Below are 26,021 nucleotides of genomic sequence, written 5' to 3'. Positions count from 1 at the left end.
CTAGTACAGCCCATCAAAGAGAAAGAATATTCTCCTGAAATTAGCAAATTACCAATTTTTGCACAGCTTTGGGGATTTGATCGGTGTTTCCTGGTTTCAACAGCAGTTACACAACAGCTCCCACATAAATACCTACTTGGAGCTACTCTGGTGTGAAGTAGGAAATCTGCTTGGGCTTGTTGGGTTTTCTGGTGGGTTATCTTGTTTTCTTTGGGTTTGTTGGGGTTTTTTTATATTTTCCTATACAACGTTACGGATATGAATTTTTCAGATCACATCTTGATTACAAAAGCAAAGGGCAAACCTTAATAAATCCCTTTGACTTCTATATTCATATCCACAATACAGTATTCTTCAGTGCCTTTACTCAAGTTATTTAACAGGCCAGTATCTTGGTTCCTCCATCTCAGACACTGAGATGAGGACGGTCCCTGCACTTTTTACAACTAATGAGAAAATGGGCTTCATAGACAGGCTTTCAATCCATATTTCTTTATTGCTGATCTTAAGCTTCAAATATTTGCAGACAGATATTTTGGGGTACAGAGTGAAGCGTAATGCAAAGGCTGCATTCCTATAGAGACTCAATAAGAGTGAAAACAATGCTTTGTGCCTCTTCCTGTCTGTCAGAAAAAAATAGCAAAACTCCATAAAACAAAACAGTTGGGGAATGAGCATTACTGGATAAATAAATTCAGAAGAAGAAGAAAAAAAAAATAAACCCTTTTTCTGTAAGTAATGTAAACCGGGTTATTTTCCTCAGTTTTTATATCTGCTAAAACCAGCCCTGATGCAATACATTGAAAACCTCCCTGTTTTTCTCAGCCCATAGATAAAAAGTGCCTTCAGTAGTGACTTGCAACAGGAACCTCATCTGTTGCAAACACTTTGAGCCTTCCTTATTTCTCAGAGAGGAAGTATGTGGCCTGTTTGGCAAATGCTGCTCTACATGACAGCGTGAACTTCACAACACACTCATTCGACCGGCTGCTCCTCGACTTGATCAGCTAAACCTTGCTGGCAGCATGAGAGCAGTACTATGACTACGGCTTTTTTCAGAAATACTGCAACCTGGAATGCCATGCCTAGCATTTAAAGGTAATCACTGTTGTGATATATTTTAGATTATCTGCGTAAGAGACCAAATGTTTCAATTTTATTTATATACAAGGGTGTTCTATTTCATTAACAATGACAGTATTCAGACCGTGGATTTCAAGTGTCACTGAAGGCAGAAATAGAAGAGCCTGCCTTGATCCTTTTCATAAGGAGTGGTACTAAAGATAGGACAAGGAGTATTTCTACTCAGAAACCTCAGAGTAAGATAGATGCTTAGGACCTTATGCTGAGGCAAAGTGCATTTCACTATACGAAAATATGAGTCCACACATTAGTGGGTTTTTTATTCAAAGTGTTAGAAGTGTGCGTAGTGTGGTATTTCTGTGTTGTTTCATGTTTGCATGTGTCTATGAATTACTTTGATGAGAGTATTATGTTATTCTTTCTAAGTGCAAAGGTATAAGAGCCTCAAAGCTGAAAGGATGTTCATTTTGATTAATGTTAAATTAAGGGATATTCACAAAAAGAAAAAATATACCGCTTCTGAAATCTAAGTTGTTTTGCTTTTTCTTTCCCCACATGAAAAATAACAGGATGCCGGTGCTTTCATATTCAAGCTAAATGAGATTCAGACATTACTTGTGAACCTTATTGAGAATTAAATCATGAAACCTTGGCAGTATAGATGTGAATATCAGGAAAAAAAAATAAAATAGGGTATAGCATCTCAGGAATGATAAATGTTCTAATTTTACTAGTCTACATTATTCCTTGTAGGAGGGCTTTACTTATGTGCCTTTTTATTCCTCTTATTATTTTCATATCTTCATATTTACTAATTATCAATCATATTACATATAACTTTGAGAAAGTTCTCACCAAGTGGAAGGCTTTCTTATGTTCCATGCTATTTAACTGCTGCAGAAGCATGTCTTCTCAGAGAACAAATTCTGCAAGAGGAAGTTACTGCTACATGTGCTGCACACAGGAACGGAAGGGGAAAATTGTACCACAGGTTTTGGGGTCACACCATGTAGGTCAGTGGGATTCCAGTCTTGACAGGTGAAGAATTAATATCTGCTGAGAGTTCTGATAAATAGGACACAAAGCTGGACTGGGACTGTAGATGTTTCCTCACCTTCCTTTCGGCAGCAAAGATCCCTAAGCCCTGATAGCTGTGTGCAAACAGCCACAGCTGCAGCAGACGCCTTTCCTTGGACACCATGTGCACAAGTGGAAAAGGAAAAGGAGGAAGGACCAATGCTTGCAACACTGCAAATGTGATTGATCTTAATAGTTAAAATCAAATTTTCACTGAGGAGGTGGCCAGTGAGCAGAAGTGCTGCAGGCAGATTTTGGTTCCCAGCAGCCCAGTGGTTCCTCTGAGCTGAACAGCAGCTGCACTCCATGCAGGGCTCCAGGTACATAAGATACAGTGAATTTAGAGTCTATCATTTCTCCTTAATTCTTCCCAAATCACCCTCAGTGAATTATTTTCTTTGGATCTGGCATAATTATCTGCTTCTGTGATGGAAGGATGACACTTCTACTTGTAAACCAAACTCTGCCATCAAGTTTAGATATGAGGAACAATTTTTTACAATGAAGGGGGTGAAACACAGGTTGCCCAGTGAGGTGTTAGATGCCCCATCCTTGGAAACATTCAAAGCCAGGTTGGACAGGACTCTGAGCAACCTGATCTAATTGCAAATGTCCCTGTCCATGGAGGGAGGGTTGGACTAGGTGGCTTTTAAAGGCCCTTTCCAACCCAAATTATTCTGATTCAATGAGGTCAAATGAGATGCAGTGCCTGGAGCAAATTTGCTATTTCAGAAGATTATCACCTATAAAACTGTTACCGTTCTTCTATTGGTTTCAGTGAAAAAAATTGGTTCACAAGATCTTTAAAGCTTCCAGTAAGCCTGGTTTTCCAGAGTCTCAAAATTTCAGAAAACGACACAAGAATTTATCATCCAGCGATGGAATGGATTTGTATTGTGCTGACAATAAATCAACACAAGCACAAGATACTTCAGCCATCAAGTTCTATCACTCACTTCAGAGTAAATGGTTTAAGGAAACAACATTGTTTCAGAAATATGACTCCAGTTTGTACACTCTTAGTTTTGAAACAGTCTAGAACAGATATGCCATCACCAGCAAGCAAGCAGAAACTATCTTTTGCCTGCCCTATTTCAAACACAACTTCCAGTTCCTTCCATCTGCACCCCATTTTCAGATATCTGAAGGTTGAGTCATATCTCAGAACATTCACTCCACCACCTTTGACTGGACTATTGGAACCTTTACTCTGCCCATGTGCATAATGACAAGTGGCCTTGGTAGTAAAACCTAGTCTGATGCCTCATTTTCCTTTTAATCACTTTGGTTAAGTGAATTAACAGCAAGGGTCAGAGCTTTCCATTTTTTAATATTTATTGAGCACTTCTGCTGTGAGTCTGAAGAACATCTTGAACTCTCTGTCCCTTTCACAACTTTATGCTACCCAATGGTAGTGACAGTAAAAGAGCACGGAAAATGCAATAAGACTCAGCAAAGTGCCACGTTAGTGACGGCAAAGCCCAAGACGTCACTGCTCTTCACTCTTACTGAAAGAACATTACAACGTTTGCATTTTCCACAAGTCAGATTCTTCCACGTCTAAGGCAGCAGCACGGAGCTGCACACTCTGTCCCACTGACTTCAGGGTGCTTCGAGAACAACACTGCCTGGTACGGCAGGAGTGAACCAGGCTGTGCTCTGCAAAAATATGAAGTAGGAACTTGCCTATTGTCCAGTATTTAATCCCTCTGGACTAGACAGTGGTTTAATTGCAAACAATGTATAAGCAACCCTGAAAAAACACTTCGGGTATTTTTAAAGCAATGTTCAGAGTTTAGATCCTTAAATACCATCTAGGAAAATGAAGGTGTCTTGGTGAAATGTGCTGTGCTTTTAGAAAGATTGAAAGCCTAAAGTAAAATTTTCAGAAGTCTTTCCACGCGCATAAATACTACGTATCACTTTCCAAAGTGACTCGGGCACACCTGAAATTAGGAGTAGGAAAAAGGCCCTTGGTCACAACCCTGACATTTGTAGGATGATATTCTCCCCAGCCTTCAAATAAAAAAAACCCAGCATGAAGTGGTACTTAGAGGTAGGACTCTTTTTTCTTTTTTCTCCCCCAGACTTTTGGGACACAAAATTCAAGCAATTCTCATCTAAATATCAATTGCATGTGTCAAAATTACAGATCGACATAAGATGTTTATGCTGTCATTCTTGCCATCTATCTGGACTTGCACAACATTTTTGGTAACTATATCTTAGATTCTATACACTGACCAGGATTTGAGCTTCCCTTTTAAAATACTGCAAAAATGCATCTACAAGAGCACAGAGCTCAGCAGAGGTTATCTGTCCAGGTATTTATCTCACTATCCTGGCTGACTTTTTCAGCCCTGTTGAGCTCTATTGCTGTGTCCAGGAAATTTTTCTGGCTAATTTGAAGACGAGCCAGGAACATCTATAACATCTGTAGCCAAAGTACTGGCTGCACTACTCCTCCTATGGTTTACCTCTTATCTTTGATGGGATAAAAGTAAGAAAATGAGTCAATAAATTAAAATTGGGTCTTGCAGAAAAATAATCATAATTAGATCAGGAAATTATGATCTTGCAAGCAGACAGTGCCTGACAAAGTGAATTCTAGTTTCAATTTTAGAAACTTAGGTGCATTTACATGGAGAAAGATTTTTTTTTTTTTTCTATCAAGAGACCTTTTTTTTAAAACATAAATACCCAAGTAGTTTATTTAAATTTGAGGGTGCTGTTTTATTCAGCTTCTAGGCTTCTTCTATCAGGCAATGAAACACGTTTTTGTTCTTGTGAAAGTAGGTTTCAGATGCTCGTCAGAAAGACATTGGCACAGCTGCACCCTCCAGATGTGCCACAAGCCAGTTCTGAGTGCATGAAGAGATGGGATGATGCGCCATTTGGCCAGTGAAATAGAGAATTCTAGCAAAGAGCCTTTGGGAACAAGCACTAAGAAGCTTGGAAAGCAGATGAGGTGGAGTCAAACTGTGCACTACCATCTGTTCTAGCACTGAGCTCCTTGCATTAGATAAGGGACAAATTTTCTTTCCTTTGAATGGCATTTTATTCTGTAGGATGTCTTCCCAAACTGTCTGTAAGACATTAAAAATGTATGGTATTAATCAACATACTGAAATTCTAGCAATCTTATCCCAAAAGACAATCAGCAATTAAGTCTTGCTGATGTCAGCAGTTCTGCTTCTCAGGTTGGACACCGCTCCAGCTGACCCCATCAGGCTAGCCTGTGGAATTGAAGAGCAGCACACCAAAGTCAGTAATCATCTTTGAAATATTTAAGCTAGAAAAGGCCACAAGATGCAGAATACTCACACGAGTAGAGTTCTAGAGTTCATGTTAACATTTTCACAGGGCAATGGACAGAATATATTTTTAAAAAAATAATTGCCCATCAGCTGGTGGTGTCATTTTGCTTTAAGGTACAGTTTTTAAATAGATATAGCTTGTCATCCTCTGCCTCTGAAAATATCCTGTAGCATGAGACACCTTCCACATTCAAAATGTTTTTCTCTCTGCCCTCTGTCGGGGAGAATTAGGATGGCTGCAGCAAAACTGTGAGAAGCAACTGTTCCTCTCACAGTATTTAATTCCACAATTGTCTGATACTGTTTCTTGTACAATCACCAAAACTTTTGAAGATAAGTATCTGAGGAACTTACACTGCTGGCTTTATGCAGGAGGACTGTTTTGAGAGCAAACATTTTTTTAGGCAAGGTGTTACTTTAAAAAAGCCCACATTTGCTGAGGGCACAACTGCATCAGAAAAAAAGCCCAAACCCACCAAGCTATGTTCTTTGTGTTCAGTAGTAAACCAACATAATATACACACAGTGCTGAAAACCAGGGACATCAGTCTAATTAGATCCTTTGTAGCCTCAGAACCCCAAATGCTGAAAATACGTTTTGTATATGAGATGCCCATATGGGCACAGCTCTGCTGTTACTTCCTATTGTGCTGAGATACTGGTAATGGAAACTTTTACTACATCATGTTCTTCTGAGCTAGCTGTGGTTTTCTGCTATTCCCCTGATAAAAGCACCAGAGTGGTGAGAGTTTAGTGAGTATGTAAAACCCTCGCATGAATTTGACACAAGAGCTCTCAAAAGCAAAACTGTGCGAAATTGGAGACGCCCAAACGAGGTCATTTCTCATCTGTTGGCACAGCAGGTGTTATTGTGATGTTAAATTTCAATGTCTGCTTTGATTTAGTTCCGAAGAACTTTGACAGAATTAGCGAGCACAATGGGAAATGCTGTGAAAATTCCAAGAGCCTCTGAGGAAACAAACGTGCCAAGCCAACCGGGTAAGCACTCATTTCATTCCTTTTGGGAGAAAAAGATGTTCACGCTACATGATAGACTCAGCCATGTGTCTGTCTTCACCCGCCTGACAAGAGCAGGCAAGTGTGTGGCTGCCCTGGGAGAAGGAGGGCATCCACCAGACAGAGCTTATATTTAGCTACATTCTAGCTCATTTTCCAAGAAGCACTTTAATTAAAAACCCCAAATGTTAAACGTATTATTTGCTGATGCTCCTTGAAAGATGTTCCTTCCAAATCAGAAAGCACTGAAAAGCTATTTCAGAAACAAGGAATGCTGTATTTTGACATAATTGCATGTGATATTTTATATAAATTTATTCTTGAAATTTGGGGTTCCTTCATTTAAGGTTAAAAATTTTAATGATGTTATGCTTCCATTGAACCTCATTTCCATCCACTGTCAGACAATTGCATTAAAAGTAGCACACAGCCAACCTGTCACCAGGTTTATCCATAAAGGCTATAGAGGAATACAAGTTTCATAGGGCAACCTGCCAAAACAGAATATAGCACATCTGCCCTCTGGATCCACATGTGAATAAATCAGGTTGCAAATCCCTCCCTGCCACCTCTCTAGCCTGGTAGAGGTCATCCATCAGAGAGGGAAAGACAGAGGGATTTGGTGATCTGCTGCTACAAACTGGGAGTGAGTGGGTGGAGAGTCAGTACAGCCTTAGCCCTCATGGTGCACTAATACAGCCAGCTGGCACAAGAGCTGCAATAAATCACTCCCCAAAGGTGAAGAAGAGAAAACAATTTTGGGTTTTTCCTTTGGGTTTGTGGTGGGGTTTTTTAGTTGTCTTGTTTTTGAATGGGGAAGGCATTAATCTAAATTTCTGGGTTTTTCCATGAAAGATTTTCTGATCGGATTGCTCATAATAATAAGGATATGGAATCAGTCTGGTTTCATTGTTGCTGCAAGGAAACCCAGCCCTGCTCTTAGTATGGTAAGGAACTAGCTGAGATGGGCAGCCTTGCAGCCCTAGAGGTCCTGATATAGCAGAAACCAAATACTGCTCAGCATATTACTAAATTTTTTTCCGTGAAGAAGAGTGCCTTATGCTGCTATTCCCAACAACTGCTGACACAAACACCACGTATAAACACCAAAACAGAGACATGCACTCACTCAGAGCAGGACCTCACTGATGAGCATGCCATGGCTGTGACCAAGTTTGTACTGATCCTGCACATGCTAAAAGTCAGAATTTAGCAGGGCTGAAAACAACTGCAACCCTTTCTGTGATGGAAATAGAACATACCCCTAAAAGACAACTCAGTAAACACTGATAGCACAGTGATTAAAAGGGGAAAATATCCATTTAGGAATTCAGGTTTCAATCTACTTGAACTCTCCTACACATCTAGCACATCTAGAAAGGTGTGGTGTTAATCCTGCCTGACCTCCTGCTACCACGGGGGGAGAGAACAAGTCTCCTGTAGCTGCAGTGGCACCTGCCAAGGGCATAGGGAAATCTCAGATACTCTTACAGCTGAAATTGCACCGGATACCTATGTTTACTCATCCAAAGGCAGGGGCTTTGCCACAAAAATGATCAGAGTGATGGAACACCTCTCCTATGAGGAAAAGTTGGGAGAGTTAGGGTTGTTCAGCCTGGAGAAGAGAAGGCTCCAGGAAGACCTTATTGCAGTCCTCAGTACCTAAAGGGGGCTTATAAAAAAGATTGGGATGGACTTTTTAGCAGGGTTTGTTGTGATACAACAAAGGATAATAGTTTTAAACTAAGATAGGGTAGATTTAGACTAGATATAAGTCTATAAGACTTATAAGAAATTTTTTACAGTGACGATGATGCAACACTAGACCAGGTTGCCCAGACTGGTGATAGATGTCCCATCTGTAGGAACTTTCAAGGTCAGGTTGGATGGGGCTCTGAGTAACATGATCTGGTTGAACATGTCCCTTCTCATTACAGAGGGTTGGACTAGATGGCCTGTAAATGTCCCTTCCAACTCAAGATAATCTATGATTCTAAGATTGATCAGCCTACATACCTCTTTGAATCCATCCATGTCTTAGTCTGGATCAGACCAGCATCTTTCATAATGGCTTAGATGTTGCAAATGAAAGTTGGGAATTCAAACATCAGTACTGTCATTCAAATCCAATGAAAAAAGATTTCTAAAAATGAACCCCGTACTAAGTGTGTGTTGGGGTTAATCCAGTGAGCTTGTATCTGTTTGCCTTCCTGAGCAGATCAAACTCCAAATCACATCACAAAACACAGAAGATTTCCACCAGGCCAGGAACAGACTTGATTTAATTGAGGTGCAGGATCCAATCCATGGACTTTCAGTAGTCGAAATAGTTAATAGGAGATGTAGGTTTGACACTGGCTCATTTCAGTGAGACTGAATAAAATGAAGGACTGAAACAGAAGGGAAAGAATGAATGGAAAGAGTATCCAACAGAAAGGGGGAAGAAAACAGATAACTGGAGCCTGCAGACTTGATCTGCAGAGTGAATGTTCATCAGTCCTGTTTCAGTCCCTTGAAAGCTGCACTGAAAGCAAAAGCTTGTGCTTTCCTCACCACCAGTGTGCCAGTCTTGGTCCTGAGGAAGGGAGAAGTGTATAAGCTGCATTTCCCAAGGAGGCATATGGACCCCAAAGATGATTGCACCCCATCTGCCAGCACACTGTACAGGCATCCCTGGCACAACCCACGGACTGATGACAGAGTAGACAGAGCAGCAAGGGGTCATCAAGGATTGTGAGCCCCTCTCTGTCCTCCTTTGGGACCCTGAATGAAGGGTTAATCCTTTTGGGCTGTATCTGCATAACTCTCAGCTCCCAAGCTGGCTGGTTTAGATCTAGCTTGGGTACCAAAGTGTGACTCTGCAGCCACACCTTGTGGTGCTGCACAAACAGACTCCTAGATGCACGAGTGTCCTCCTTCACCCCGTCTGGTGCACACCATGCCATAAATCATAATATTTCTGCTGGACAGTAAAGCTGGATGATGCATGGAGCTGAACTCCAAACAGCTCATTCCCACTCTGAACATGGACCACATCAGTGCACATCAGATTTTTGAGGGCAATGAGCTGGATCTGGATGCTCTGCCTATGCTCTTCTTACTCTCTAATAATGCTTCACAGTCCATTCCCAATGAATAAGTTGAAGGATACAATATTCAGTCTCACACTTTGCAAGACATGCAGGTGTGAAGACATCTAGAATTAGCATGTATTTCACATTCATTTCCTACTCCTAAAAAAACCACCCAGAATTAACACCTGATTCAGTGGAAATGATTGTGCTTCGCTCTTTCCACTCTAACTTTTGAGTTGTTCCATTTCAGACGTAACCTACATTTGCACTGCGGAGGAGAGCTTGTGTTAGATAAACTCAGGCAAATCTTTTTTACTGTTACATCTTGAAAGTGTGGGGAACTCATGAGATCAAATGTGTTAGATCACTGTGAAAATTAGGTGTGGAGAAAGAGTGTAATTTGTTTAGTTCCTGTTTCCAGGCTTTTGTGTTTGTAAGGCACTAGTACAGGTTCTGTGAAATGTTGTAGGGTGTGATGGGGTATTTTGCATGGCCAAAAAACCCAGTGAGGTTTGACTTAAATACCAATCAAAATGAAGTGAAGAAGGAGGGGGTTCTCTCCTTTCCTTTCATATATACTTTTATATAACTGTATGCAGTTTAAGAGGTAACATTTGCATGCATGTGGAAGATAGAACTCTGATAAATTCCTTCCTTTTCAGAACTACAAATTGGCATGCAAAATTGAAACAAAAATTAATATAAATATGAAAGTGTAAGCAAAGTAACACAGGTCTTGCTAGAGTAGAAAAAAAGTCATGTAGCCCACAGTGTGTAATGAAATGCAAATAACCAGTAAGCAAGGAATGAGAGCAGAAAAGCACTTGTCTTCTACTCTTTGCTTATGGAAGCAGAATATTTATAAATAAACAGCATAAATTAAAAAAGCATTGCTAAAGACATTGTCCTTAAGCTAAAAAAAGTTATATTCCATGTAGTGTTACACGTTGTATTACAACCTGCAATGAGAAATTAAGTGATGGCACTTTATCCCCCTTTTGCTATTTTTAAAATGCACCTTCTGGCTTCTATTTCTTGTAGTAGCCCTGGGTAATGATTTTGCTTTTTCAAAAAAGATTCAGAGTCAATGTTTATGTCTTGTTAGCCTGAGGTACTAATTAGTTTCATAGACAGGAGGTGCCACTAGATTTTCTGTGCAGAACAAGGAAGCCATCAAAGGCTTAACACAGAATTTTTTCAGCAGGGTTGAACTAAGTGTATAGTAAGTTGTATTAGACAAATCACAGTGATTGGCTGTACTGGACTAGTCCTGTATAATTTGGTGACACTGAGCAACTAAGAAAACCATGACAATACTAATACTAAACACACTCTCAAAATAATCATAGAATGGTTTGGGTTGGAAGAGATCTTGAAGATCATCTAATTCCATTCTCACTGCCAAGGGCAGGGATGCCATCCACTAGATCAAGTTGTTCAGGCCCCATCCAACCTGGCCTTGAACACTTCCAGGGATGGTGCATCCACAGTGTCTCTGGGCGACCTGTTATGATTCTTTTCTGCATTCCTTCAGCCTTTTATTGTTTTCACTGTGAGTTGTTTCTAAGGCCCTGAGACACATAGGCTGAAAACACAGAGCCAGTTTCAGCATTCGTTCAGGATGTTGCGCCTAGGTTTCCCTAGAAAGCTGTTTTTCTTAAAGAGAAGTTGGCAAGCAATCTATATTAAATGAGAAAAAAATAACAAGATACAGTTATCTACAGAGAGATATGTCTATCTCTCTAATTTCTATCTCTCCTACCCTGAATTCACACCCATTTTTTCACATGTTGGGCTGCACAGAGAGGGAAGTATGGAGATCACACCACCCCTGCAAATGTACTGCTAGATGATGTTCCAAAGGATCAGGGCACTGATCCTGGTGGAGGCAGAGGGAAGCTTTGTCTCCCTTTGAGCTGGTGGAGGGTAGAGCAATGTGCAGAGGGAAGGAATTGCTTCCAGGAGAAACGCAGGCGGTGTATCGCACAACCCCTCTTGCCAGGACTTCTGCCAAAGAGCTCAAAACACCCAGCATGACACATTTCTGTATCTCCCAGCTGTCAGCATTTACTGGGCACCACAGATTCCAGCAGGATGAGGAGCATTTTATGTTTGACAGTCCCAGTCTTGTGTAAAGTGCCTCGTTTTCTCAGCTGCAGAAAACGAGGAGACCCAGCACGTCTCCTACGCAGGGCTGCAAGACCCAGAGTCATCCCTGCGGATGTAAAAGATCCTCTCTGCTGATCTCTTTGCTGACCTCAGCTCTGCAAATTGCCATCATACTATGCTTTAATCTTAAACACCCATGTGCCTCTTTTCTTTCATTGATGCTCAGGGCATCTTGAGCTACCACTAGTTGCCACAAAAGGGTGAGAACAAAGTGCAGTGGATGTTCATCAAGCTCCTTTAAAAAGTAATGGAAATGGGCAATGATGGCCACGCTCTCATTGACCTTGATCTAAACTAATTTCACACCTTTGAAAAGTATCAGTGGTGTTAAACAATGGATGGAACAATTCAACATGCATCTTCGTTTTCTTAAATATAATGCAACAAAACTGTAACTGGAGGCAATTAGAGACAGTGGCATTAATCAGACTGGGTTACTTCCTAATACTATAAATACTTACTAATTTTTCACTTTCAAACTGAATATGTCCTTTAAATATTGTAATTACTAGAAAAAGGGGTCTAAATTTAGTTGCTTAGAATTAACCACATGACTTTTTTCATTTCTAGTATCTTCACATTCCTCTTACACATTTATAGGTTCATCTTTAGCTCTTTATGTTAATTAGGTGACATTTCAGAGATTTTTTGTTCCCATTTGACCTACTACATAAAATCTATCATACTTAAGGAAAAATCCATTTCTGTTTCAGAACTCTACCTTTGTTTTAAGTGACATTTTCTTTCTTTTTTCACAGGTCAGGAGAGTGACTTCCTTGCTGTTCTCTATGACTATCCTTCAGCAGACATAAGCCAACCTATATTTCATGTAGGGGAAAAACTACGTGTGCTATCAGAGTAAGTCGATCAATTTATTTTTAAATTAGGTTTTATTACAATTAAACAAAGCTGTGTTTTCTGCACCTGGCCCAAACTGGATGCAGTTCAGCAGAATGAACTGAGTTCAGAATTTTCAAGGAAGGATGCTTAGCCATAAGGTAAATTTCCATGTAGCTTAAGGATTTGGGATTACAGATTGTTCGTTGATCCTTAGATTTCTCTAAGGTTTCTCAAGTTGTATTCAGACTCTATTCTAAAATAAGACTAAGAACAGAATTCTGCTTTGAAAAATGATTATGAGAAAGTATTCTCTAAATGCTAGTGGAAAACAGAGTAAGAGCCAAAATAGGTTGAATCACATAGAAAAGAAAAATCATTCTGAATTTCTTTATGTCAAGTGTGTCTGTCGTTCTCTCTCTCACCCTTTTTAATCTAACAACTGCATTATGATTAAGTCTTACAATTTCATCTTGCTTTAAGGCAAATCTAACAAAAAATTTTAAAAAAAGTGGTGGTTTTGTTCTTCTTTTTCTATTTTTTAATCGATTCTGCATTTTCTTAATGGGGAAAAAAAGAAGTCAGCAATTTCTCAGCCAGTTCCATTCAAAAAGTTTAAGAACCCCAGAGGGAAGTAGGCTTAAGAGCAGTAGTTCAGACTGACATTAAGCATAGCACAAATATTGCCAGACACAGGAATGAGAGCACTTCCTGAAAAATGGAAGCCAGCAGCTCTGATGTTCTTCTATGCACAACTTGTATCAGCACACAGTGACCTCTTGGAAGTTACTTGGCCCCACAGCCACTATTTGCACTGCTCAAAATGAAATGAAAGACTTCATTTTTACAGCTGGTGGAGCAGACGGATTCAACAGGAGACCAGACACATTAACAGTAGAGAAATCCTCGGAGGACTTCTAAACTTACTTAAAAAAATTCTCAACCAGAGAGTCAAATGGCTGGAGGAGAGAGGTACTCAAGAGAATCATCACAGATGACTGATGAACTCTCAGACTCTTCTCTAGGCCACCATGACCTGCAGTGGCCTTTGTCAGTCACAAGACACAGGCCTATGTGGACCTTTGGTCTGACCCAGAATGGCTGCACTTTTGTTCTGCTGACACAGTGCTTTCCCTGCCTTCCTGAACCTAAAAGTCCCAAGGCTCAGACAATACCACCAGATAAATTTTCTGCTGATGGAGAGCTTCTCTAAACCAGGGGAATTATTCTCTGGTAGCTTCTGGTATAAACCTTGCTGCAGTTTGCAGAACATACATGACATGGTACAACAACTGCTTTAACTTGGAAATTCCGGCTTAAAGCCTCACTCTCAGCTTTCATCAGCTACAGGCCCTCACATCACCACGACTGCCTTTGCCCATATCAATGGGAATTATATGTGTGGCACATCATGTGCATACACATGCTGCAAAGTACAATCTACTGCAGGAACAACTTCCAGAAGAGCAGGCTCTTGCAGCAGAAGTTTTTGATGTGTTTGTTGTGCAGTGATCAAGGACTTCTCCTGATGGATAAATAAGAGCCAAAGAAAGCCTTGATGGGAACTTTCCTCTTCCTGTTTTGAATCATGAGCTTGTTCACAGAAGACATGACAAACTGTGCAAACCACTGTCCTAATGAAGGACCTGTTCTCCCCTACTGGGGCACATGCTGATGCCAGTAAGAATTGTTTGCCTACAGCCTCTTCCTGTTCATAAGCTGTAATTCTTTTTCCCAAATCATTTAAAGTAAAATACAGTAAAAAAGAAGAGTAGCATGGCATGACCAGAGCACAGGTGATGAGGAGTCACCACAGAAGAGTCAACACAAGCAGGCAGCACCTACTGATCCTACAACAGCAGCTTTTCAGCCTTCTACCAAAGTAATGACGTGTAGTGGTAATCAGCCCCACCAGCCCTGCCAGGAACAGGACATATGGAAACTCCACAGGAAATGCAACTCCTCACACTGTGAGGAGACATTTGTGACTGCTCTGGGTTGGCAGAATTAGATAAGCACCACTGGCACAGCTTCTCAGTCCCCACACTGGTCAGGCAGCTTTCATTACCAGATGAACAACGGCATTTGGTTGCCAGTAGTCAAACCAAATGTCCTCCAAGATTCGCCCCAATCTACATAATTTCTGTAGTTCCTGCCCCAGGAGAGATGTGATGCTTTGGGATTTTTAATCATCATAGGGATCTTTCAGGTTTAGTAATAAAGTTTGGAGGGAGAGAGATGATGAGTCTCTCCAGTTTTTTCCTATTGCAATTCTGGTTCTGTCAAGGAGGGTCCTGGGAGTAAAAAAGACCAAAATAACCTAAAGCTCTTATAGATAAATTCACTTTAGGTGGAAAACCAAACCCAAAACTTTTGAGGTATCCTGAAATTTCCAGCTCCAACCAGTAGATGCTTCCCTTTTTCCCTCAGCACAGACATTCTGGACAATGGTTTCAGCAGTTATAACTCATGACATCTAACCTGAGTGATTTCAACTCAGCTGTTTTGACACACACTGAGACTCTGCAGTCTGCAGTATGGACATTATTTTGGGAGCATTTATATGAACATCCACAAAACCAGCATTCAAATACAAGACACTATTATTTGGACTCAAACTCTTAAAGGGAAGGTGGAGAGAAGCCATCAGTCATCAGCATCCTTGCACTATGACTAAAGCTCTACACATCCCTGTGAAAATTCTTGGTACCCTGTATTTCTGAAGGGATTCAAGAGCCAAAGGCAGCATTCAGAACCACAGCAATATACTATATTATATTCTCTAGATATACTAGAGAAAATACATATGTCTGCAGCTTCAGCTACAAGGTCTTTTTTTATTGGAGTCTGGTCTGCAACTCATGGAAGACAAGGAAAAGAGTAAACCACGAACGAGGTTCTGTTGGACTGAAAGCCTGTTCCCAAGCAGACAGGCTCCATTTCCCAGGAACCTCTACCCTGGTTTCACATGGCTGTCCAGACACAACACACTCAGCTGTAAACCGAGTATCTTGGACACCAGTACAAGTCTAGCTGTGGGAAGGCAGAGCACAGCATGGTTTAACCACTGAGTTCTTCTTTCAACTACAGAAAAATATTTTATTACTTACGTAATTTAAATGGAACCAATGTAGCTTATTTTTGTGTCCAAATTTATTCTCAAGTAGGTTTAGAAATGGAACTACTCTAAATGAAACCAAACTGGGTTCCTTTCTGAATACATAGTTTCAGGAGCACACACAGAAGACTGCAGGCTAAACTGAATGTCTTCTCTAATTTCCAAAATGATGACAAACTCTGAAAATACATCTGAAAATACCCTTCTCATGTTTTCACACAGTGAAGGAGGCTGGTGGAGAGTCCATTCCCTTACAACGGGTCGAGAAAACTATATTCCAGGAAAATATGTAGCAAAGGTTTATCATGGGTAAGTAAATGCATTTCCCACAGCCTTTCAACACCACATTTTTACATATTCTCCTCTGATTACTCAGAGTTGTAATCCAAACAATGACAGTAGTGACTTGACAGACAGAAATTTTATTTATTGACAGTCTAAAATAGCTCTTTCGAAAACTGAGAACATCAAATCCACATATAAATTTAGATTAATGGAAAGGAAAATCCTTCTTTTAAAAGCTGGAAAGAGCCAAAACCACCTCAAATGGCATATAAGATATTTAATATACTTCTGTTGCATGGACTGATCTCTAAGACATTGATGAAGAGAGCCTATTTAGAATGGGTTTTTAATGTTTACAAGGAGTAAAATTTAAGCTAGGTTTGTTCATGAAAAACAGGCCAAAATGAACAAATAGAAACACTAATAAGTCATTCAAGAATGTAAACTTTCTCACTGGAAGAACTAAGGAAATTTCAGACATTTCTTGTTGCCATAGACACCACTCAGGGAAAAAAAAAACATTAAAGCACACACTTAAAAGTTTTCTGGCAAATGTTTTAATACCTGTTTAATTTTAAGGATATGAACTATCAATGTCACTGTGAACTATGCAAGTGCTTAAATTTTAACATGCTTTTACATCCTCCTGAAAAAGAAATGCTTTCCCAAAGGCAGGCCAGAGATGTGAGGGAATGGAAGCTACTTTCTGAAGCTTCAGTGACAGCAGACTGGGTCAAAGACATCAGAACAACTTTAAAATAAAATGCCAGTAGCTGTAGACCAGCTGAGCAAGCCCAGTTGCATGGTCAGACACTGGCTGTGGCAAAACACAGCAGTGCACCAAGCTATGGTGAAAATTTGTAGGACTAATTCCACTTTCCCTTATCCACAAAGCCCATTAACTTAAATGGTTGGACTGTTCCCTAGATGAAGCAAAATAATTGAGACTTATTTGGGGTTTATTCATGATACAATTTGGGGTTAACAAAAGTGGTTTAAATGAAAAAGAGAGATTTAACTAATGCCACAGATGTCGTCAATATACCACATGGATCTGCCCCCAGCAACTCAGATCAAAGCAGCTCAGAAAGTTTTGTTTTCCCTAACAAGTCCAAACCTTATGACTCTTCTCTTAACCTCACAAAGGTTAATGGAACTCAAAACCAGCAAAATTTTCTCCATAAACTGGAGAAATATGCCTGAACATAGTTGAGAGAATAACTATAGAAAGCCACAATGTTATTTTTGCAGTCACTTTTCCTGGCTAATGTAGCACTTCCACAGCCACATGCTGGTCTCTGTTTCACTGGTGTCCAAATTTCAGAATTTGTTTTTTCCTGCTTCACAGCTGGTTATTTGAAGGGCTGGGAAGAGAAAAAGCAGAGGAACTTCTACAGCTACCCAACACCAAGGTTGGATCCTTCATGATCAGAGAGAGTGAAACTAGGAAAGGTGAGACAATACAGATTTCTTTCCCTCTTGACCTCAGGCATTAACAGTTTTCATATGGCTCAGTCCAAAGCCAGAAAGCGTATATAATGGGAAGGTGAAGGCACCCAGTACAGTGTGCCAGCCTTCACCAGTCACCTACTAGAAACAGGGTTATTGATGGCCATGGAAAGTTCCACAGGCATCAGCACAAACAAGACACAGTTGTTTAAACACTATTATTTACTTTGGTCGCATGCAAACCTCATGAGGCAGTGGGATTTTCAATAGAGGAAAAGTCACAGCTTTGCCTCGGTCCACAAAAGATTGATTCAAGAAGCTGGAAAACACACACCTAGTAGCGGGGGTGGCTGATAAGTGTGTTTCCTATAAAAACAGGGAGGGTCTTTTATTTACTTTTAAAAAATGACAGGCCTTCAATTTTATTTTCTTTCTTTTGCTACATGGGAATTATACTGTACCAATGTTATACTTTCGTTTTCTTCAATGGGGACATAGAAACAGAATCTTAGAATATCCTGAGTTGTAAGGGACCCACAGGGATCACTAAGTCCAACTCCTGGCCCTGGACCACCCCAAGGATTCCACGCTGTGCCTGAGAGCATTGTCCAAACACTTCTTGAACTCTGTCTGGCTTGGTGCTGTGACCACCTCCCTGGGGAGCCTGTTCCAGTGCCCAACTACCCTCTGGGTGAAGAACCTTTTCCTGATATCCAACCTAAACCTCCCATGACACTACTCCCGGCCATTCTCGGGTCCTGCCACGGGTCACCAGAGACAAGAGATCAGTGCCTGCCCCTCCACTTCCCCCTCATGAATACATCTATGAAGTCTCCCCTTAGTCTCCTCTTCTCCAGGCTGAACAAATCTCCCATGCACAATGTGCTGTCTTCCTGTTCTGAAGCACCAGAACACACCCTAATACCATAATACTACAGATGAAAGGGAATAATACATCATCTATTCTGATGTCTTGCATACCAGAGGCCAATAGTTTCTTAATATCTATACTAAATTCAAAGAAATTTAAGATTAGCATTCAGTCCTTTGCCAATAAATGCTGCAAAACTGTTCTAAACAAAGAAACAGAAAAATCCAAGTGGCCATTTCCTGGCAGATCTGCATTAGCAGGTCTCAGCTACCACATTATTCGAAGATGACTAAATCAGAATACCAGCCTGTGAGTCTGAGCTCCGTATTCAGTGGAAGGCAAACAACTTCTGTAAAGGCCTATTTCCTTTATGCCATTTCAAAAGGTCCCATACCAGCAAAAATAAAGGAAAAGCACACCAGAAATTTAAATTCACCCAAAATCTCAGGCCATGTTATACCCTTTATTATACTTATCTATATATATAAAGTATACTATATAAGTATGAATTAGGATGGCCACTCAGGTTTTTTCAGCTCTTTCTGAGATGTTTTGGGTAATGGCACCACATCTTACAGATACTCTATTCTGCTACAGATCCCCAACCAGAATTGCAGCCCTACTTTGGTGTAATTAGTTCTCTCTCTCCAGGGTTATATTCCTTGTCAGTGAGGCACAGGCAAGTGAAACATTACAGGATCTTCCGCCTTCCAAATAACTGGTATTACATCTCTCCACGGCAAACCTTCCAGTGCCTTGAAGACCTTGTCAACCACTACTCAGGTAAAAACAAGTGCAGAAAAAACATATTTTCCACTGGCAACTGTAAAACTATCTATCAAAGGTCCAGAACAAGAAGTTTTGTCTATGTCCAAGACTTGCAAATACTGCCACAGAACAAGCAATGAAAAAAGTTTTGGTATATACCTTTAACTTTATTTTTCATCCTAAGTAAAAATATGCTGCCCTTAACAGAATAACTGAAATCAATACAAGAACTCAGCTAAATAAAGCCAAATAGGCTCTACCTGTATTGGTACAGGATATTATATGGCCATGCCAATAACACTATTTGGGCCAAACACCAGGGTCTGGCACTTCCCTAGAGAACTTCCAAATGCAGTTTGGAGGTCAGCACAGGTCAGGGACGCCCAGCCCCTCTCAGAGCACAGCTAAAGTCAAAGTGTAAGCATATAAAAATGTTCAGCTGTACAGATGCCATGTACCCATAATTCTGGGTTCCAGACTCTATTTGCCAACATGAACATGTTTGCCATTCACTTATTTGCCATATAGACAGGCAGATAGCACCAGGGCATGCAACACCAGGTTCTCTATGCACATTTCTCTTAAGAACCACTAGAGCACACAACCTTATCTTCAGCAGAAAATTTTCAGAAATGTTTTAAGCTTCTTAGAAGTAGCATATGGCTGGAATTTATAGCAAAACTTACATCAAGGGGTTCATGCTCTTAGCTCAATTGTAGACTCAGCTGTCACTGTTACTAATATCAGTCCAGTGGATGACACCTTTTTCAATGACAGTTTTCCAGATTTATGGCAATTTAACCTGTGTCAGAGAGGTAACTTGACAAACGACACAATTAAGTGGCTGCAGTTACCATGCATCATAATGAGAACATTCCAAAATGAGGAAGGAAATTGCAAAAAATGAATTGCCTAAAAAGTTACAAGAGAACAATAGGTTCTGTTCTTTAACAAGCAATGGGTGCTGTGTAATTTTAAAAGTGTGACGTTACTACACCTGAGTATTTAATAGGTAAAACTAAAAGTGTGCTGGCCAAAGAGTACACTGATAAAATGAGGAGAAAAGTCATATTCACATTCAAAAGAAGCAAATGAAACTTTCGAGTCCAATGATATAAAGAGAGGAGTAAGAATTTGGACAGGAGATACATATATGTATTTGCATGTTAACTAGTTGACATATTTTACCATTTAGAAAAAAGCAAACAGTCGAAGCCTAAAATCGGCAGTGGGGCAGAACCCAAAACTTGTAACCATTAACATTTTTACTTGAGTTATAGGTGTAAGAGGAGACCTAGTTAGATTTAGCTCTCCTCCTTCCCCTACCATGAGATGATACAGAATCTCACCCCAAAATAAGGCTCAGAGATGTAGAACACCAGCACTCAGCCATGATGTTCTCTTCTTGGCTAGAAGAAAATCTGTGATGTTCCTAGTGGAGCAAGAAGAGTGTAGAGAGCAGAAGCATTGATGAAAGTAACACGTGAACCTCAATTCATTCCACAGTCATGTTCTACAGAAGAATAGGTGCACACACAATCCAATCTGATCTTTCTTGCACTCGTGGCTGAGACAGTAAGAGGCAAAAGCAGAACTCACTGAGGGCTCAGAAAAACTGGGTTTAAGTTTCTGCTCCATCACAAACTTCCTTCTAGTCTTTGAGCAAGTCACTTTGTCTTTCTGTATCTCAGTTGCTCACTTGTACTGCATGAAATATCCTCAACAAGAAACTAAAAAGCAAGCATATGAGGAAAGGAAAAAATTAAGCCTGTGTTACTGTGTCCTTGCTGAGAACAGACAATTTTTTGACTGCTACTGCTGAGTCTGAAACTGTTTATTTGAGCATGCAAGTATTAACTGTCTGTGTATTCATTTCCCTGTTCAGAAGTTGCTGATGGTCTCTGCTGTGTCCTTACAACACCTTGTCTTACCCAGTGCACTAACAACAACACTGTGACAAATCCAGTTCCTCCTGTGGTGATGCGGAATAAAAATTTCAACTGGAGAAACATTCACAGGTACCACATACAACACAGGCTGCCAGAAACAACAGGGGTGTTTCCCAGCCTTGTATATACTTGTACTTGCAACACAGAAGACATAGCTATTTATTTCCTTCTCCTGAAAGCAGTTTTAAAGCTTGGACAATCTTCTGACATCAAGCTAACCCATGAAAACCGAATGCCCAACTCTCTAACTGATAATCTAGGTTTAACTTTTAAAGAAAGTACAGTTAGCATTCAGTCATTTCTCCTATCCAGCTATCCATGCATTCATTCCCTTTGGGACTCCTGAGTCCTTTCACCAAGGGGCAGGTGTGAGACCCAGGTCACAAAGCCCACTGACATCCACCATCCACCACTGCTGACCCATCCCCACCGATGTGCAGTGGCTCACAGGTGGGCCCTGGCAGGCAGAAGTGGCTCCCCCTTGTTCACACACCAGGAAGCAGCACAGGTGCAATGAACACATCATCCCAGAATAAACCTTTCCTGTTGTGTCTCTCTTAACACACAGCCCAATTAATGAGTTTTCTAATATCACAACTGCCACAAGAGAAAGTAGGTCAGGTTTCAGAAGCTGGGGAAACAACCACCCTCAGAAACAAAAGCACCTTTTACTTTTGAAGTGTATATTTCCCTCTACTACTCTTCCTTTACAAAACATTCATGTGCTTACGAAGGCAAGAAAATTTTGTGCAGTATTGAGGTAATTTTTCCTACAGATTAAGAAGAGAATATAGATGATACTTCCTTTCCAAGTGCCAAAAAATATTTAGATATAACTGTTGTACTGTTTTTTGAGAAATGCTAAGTGACAGAAATGCTCAGTGATTTATGAGGCAGGAATGTTTTTATACAACAAAAATAAAGTTATTACGTTTAACAACTGTTACTATTATCCCAAGAGGTTCAGTCCAATGGTAACGAAATTTTGTTATTTTAAAGGCTGGAGGTGACTGAAGATGCCAAAAGCACCCTGGCAGCAATGGATGACTCTTGTCTCAGCTATGGCCTGAGAGAAAGCATTGCTTCCTACCTCTCCCTGACAGAGGATGACAACGCTTCTTTTGCAAGTGCCAGAAAGAAGAAATCCCAGTCTCTCATATACACAGGGAACAAACGTAAGAGTGCCCTTCACTTGCCACCTTCATACTATGAAGACTAACTATAAGACAAACAGGAAAAAACCAAAAAACTGACAAATTGGAAGAGAAACCAGAGCATCCTGTGGCTCTGAAGTCCTTTGACAGCTGAGAAATACAATCAGCCCAGCTGGTGACCAAATCCTGCAGTGCTTCTGCATTTCCTCTTCTGAATGTTAACCAGAGGCCTGCTCAAGGGTGCTATCTCAGCCATGGCATATGCTGGGAATGTTCCCAGTGCACCAGAAATGGCTCACAAGCAGGATAAACTGAGAGAGACTCTCAGTCAAAAGCCAAGTGGCGAAGGTGACTCTTCAGCAGGGGCAATGCCCAGCATTGTACAAAGGTGACTGCACAGGGAAGGACAAACTACAGCTCAAGAACTTAAATTAAGTCTTACTCTGGTATTCTCCATAAGGCTGAAAACCTTCTTTACAGAACCTATCTACACTGAAAAAAGAAGCCTTTTTCTTCTCAAGATAGACTTATGCATTGCCATTGAGAATGGGTCAGAAAGACATCAATAACCCCAAGAAAGTATTTAACATCTGGCATTCAAGAAGCACCTGATTATAGTGACTCCATACTTACCTTTTAGGAGAAAAAATTAAAGTCGCAGACTTTACAAGTAGCACTTAATTAATCTGCTGGCAATGGCCTGCAGTGTCATAAAATAGTAATGAAATGAAGAACAGGTTTAATTCACTGAGAAATGCAGTTCCTGCTTATCCCTGAGTGGGGGTTCAGGCATATCCAAACAATGTAACTCAGCTGCTCATAGTAAAGCAGATAAAACAGAGAAAAAAGGGGTGTTTAAGTGAAAAGTAAAATGTGATAATATTGTGTCTAACGGCAAAGGTTGGCTTGCAAAGGTGTGACCTTTTATGTGTACAGGAAGATATTTTAACTTTGAATTCTAAAGTCAGCCACATATTTATGTATAATATTTATATTAATAGCAGCTTTTTAAATAATTAAACTAAGATAAAAAATCAGTAACAGTGGATGTTAGAGATTTTTCCTAATTTCTTGTCTGAAGAGAGTTATGTCAAATAGTAATTACACTTTCCATCAAATCACTTAAGGATTAGAGGGTTTTCTGAAATTTCATTTATTTTTTTTACAGGTGTGTACCCTTTTCTAAGTGACAAAAGAGCAGGTAGCATGTTCCTTTGAACCTGCCTTGTGATTGCTTTCTAAACTGAGCAATCACTCATGTCTGCTGCAACCTATGTTCTCGAGCTGAGTTGGTTTCAATCCAATAGTCTCTTGTACCTTTTTGCACAGATTTGGATAATGAAGGTTTGGAGAAATAGAGAATTGGAGAGATTATATGAAAATATATTTCGCCTGTAAACACCTCTTAGGAAAAATCTACCTGCTCTTTAGTTCTTGTATCAATCAGGTCATTTGCACTAGCAAGAAAGGTTCAGAGATCAAAATATTTCACGGCTTATTTAAACATATTTCAGAACTTAAAGGGTGAGTATAATTTGGCCAGTAAACAGTGAACCTCCAAAAGCAAAAGAAACTCAGGAACTCTAGGCATTTGTATAATCTAATTACTGTTACTGATTATTCATACATTACAGTGACTGTATTTTATCCATGAAATGTATATGGGGAGCATTACAGATTTCTAAGTCATGATTTGTATTTATTCATTAAAATAATATTCAGTAGTTGCTTTGTGTTGCTTTTAGAAAATGGAAAACCTAGCATGCAACTGGTACAAGCACCCAGCCTTGCAATACCAGTGCCAGAAGGTATCTTTGATGGAAGGTGACAAAGAATCCCCGAGCCCACACAATTGGCAGCACTTGGACACACTCTGTGAGAAGGGGATAAGGCATGTTCTGATGTTGACAGGTTCAACAATCACCAGTTCAGCTTGGAAAGGACCCCCAGGCATCGTCTGGTCCAACCTGCCCTGTTCCAGCAGGGCCACCTTGAGCCATTTGCCCAACATCACGTCCAGATGGCTTTGGATTATCTCCAGGCATGGAGACTCCACAACCTGACCTGTGCAGACACTCTGTCACCTTCACAGTAATTACATGAGAAAGTAACAAAAACTAATTAAATGTGCCATAGGGATGGCTGGATTTCACAGATGGTTATGGGGAAATTCTGAGAGGTCTGGCCATTTTTACAATTAACTGAAAGACTATATTGGGAACCTTTTGGGAAACATGAGCTTTCAAGGGATGACAGTCCCAAGGTGATTTTATACAAATCTGACACTATCTACCTGAAATGGTGTCAGAAATACAAAATTTGGGTAGGGATGTAGCAAAACTCGGATCATGAAGAAAAGTAACCAAGAGAGGTGGTTGGTTTGTTTGAGAAGGAATGAGACTGGTAAAGGAGGGAAAAAAGGAGATGGGAAAAGAGGGAAGAAAGGGGATCAAAAGAATAGCTAATTACCAGGGTCAGGGACATTTAGGGTCCATGTCAGACAGCCCTGCACCTGACTGCAGTAGTTTCAGAAGGGAAATAAACCTTCTCTTTCCACTATTGTCTGATCTGCTTCCATGGCCAGGAGGGACCTGGTGTCTTCCTTTGCATTGGGTGGAAGAAGGCTGGGAGCTGCCCTTGACACCCACCAGGAATGCCAGGAGAGGATACCTAACACAGGAAGGGCTCTGCAATCCATGCCATTGATCCAGTCATCTACATCAAAACTGCACTGCTAAAGAAATCAATTAATCAAAAAGATGAAGTCAAATGCCAGGCTAATACTCTTAAATCATTTAAAACAAGACCATAATCACTGATACTACTTATGTCTGATCATATTACTGAAAAATGAAATTAATTCTAAAAAAGTCCCGATGATAGCTTTGCACTGATTTGTACAATCTGTTTTCAGATTTGTTCCAAACAAAAGCTATTATAGGGCAGACATAAGAAACTCAAAAGCATTTTGCTGTTTCAGTTGCACATTTTCCAGTAAAGAAAGTTTCATACACCACACCTCTCTGCATGCTCAGAACACCATGGTTTTATCATGCATAACAAAGACAGAAACAAGGAGCACAAAGCTGACTTTTGCAGAAGAGCTGTATTGCTTCCTTCAGGAAAGCTGTTATCTGGTATATATTCTCAGTTTCATTAGTCTGTGTGCCCCTCCTTTTTTACAGTAAAATTAAGAGGACTGAATGATGTTGGTGTCTTGGAACAAAAGCAAGACATGTCCCTTTACAGGAGCTGTAAGTGAAAAACCAACTCTGGCACCACTTTTAAAAAAAAAAGAGAGATCAAGTATACTTTTAAGCTACAAGCTACTACTATTGTTGCCTACTTTTTATTTTGTCAGTGTATTTCACGAGAAAACTAAATCCACTGTGAGGCTGTCAGGATAAATAATTAACACTACTCTGAAATCTGAAATTAACATTACTCTGAACTCAGTGGAGATGCTGCTTCTGCCAACACAGTGGTTTCCACAGTCCCAGGAAGAAAACTCTTATAAACACTAGAAAAGTGGGAAGAACTGGTGCACCTGTCTGCTCATTGCACTTGCCATGATCTTCCATTATTCAGTGTTCTGCTGTAGGAGAAAGAATGAGTTTAAACTTTTTTTTATGAAAGAAAAGATATAATGTGGAATTACTCTCCAGAAGCAACAATAAGAAAAGAGGTCCTTGCATGTCTCTTCCATAAGTGGCTCAGCTGTTAAATTGCACTGTGTCAAGGCCCCATCCTCAGCTATGTCAGTAAAGGGTTTGTGACTTCAAAGTAGGATGAAACTGAGAGAAAAGGACTCTGGGTCTTCTAGAAAATTAAATTCTATTCCAAGAGCTGACTA

At 40.2% G+C, this 26,021-nt stretch overlaps 2 protein-coding genes across 4 annotated transcripts in view; one reads left to right on the top strand and one right to left on the bottom strand.

Annotated features, from left to right (window-relative positions):
• Positions 1-26,021, bottom strand: part of TG (thyroglobulin) — a 149,626-nt gene that overhangs the window by 38,702 nt on the left and 84,903 nt on the right. The gene's annotated exons all lie outside the window — the stretch shown is intronic.
• Positions 880-23,892, top strand: SLA (Src like adaptor). 3 transcript variants are annotated; one of them, XM_042036164.1, is made up of 10 exons: positions 880-1,098; positions 4,313-4,374; positions 6,383-6,476; positions 12,496-12,595; positions 15,915-16,001; positions 17,326-17,429; positions 18,949-19,080; positions 20,951-21,083; positions 22,014-22,189; positions 23,337-23,892. In XM_042036164.1, exons 1-10 carry the CDS (start codon positions 1,077-1,079, stop codon positions 23,384-23,386), a joined length of 960 nt encoding a protein of 319 aa, XP_041892098.1. In that variant the 5' UTR covers positions 880-1,076; the 3' UTR covers positions 23,387-23,892. The 3 variants fall into 3 exon arrangements, with proteins under 3 accessions (XP_041892098.1, XP_041892099.1, XP_041892100.1); XM_042036165.1 differs by having other exon boundaries at positions 882-1,098; positions 22,014-23,892; XM_042036166.1 differs by lacking the exon at positions 4,313-4,374 and having other exon boundaries at positions 884-1,098.

The sequence above is a fragment of the Corvus kubaryi genome, unplaced genomic scaffold, assembly GCF_017639235.1.
Source record: "Corvus kubaryi isolate FWS band 111438036 unplaced genomic scaffold, C.kubaryi_AGA036_p1.0 37385, whole genome shotgun sequence".
In the NCBI taxonomy this organism is placed as follows: Eukaryota; Metazoa; Chordata; class Aves; order Passeriformes; family Corvidae; genus Corvus; species Corvus kubaryi.
This window is presented reverse-complemented; position numbering and strand designations above follow the sequence as displayed.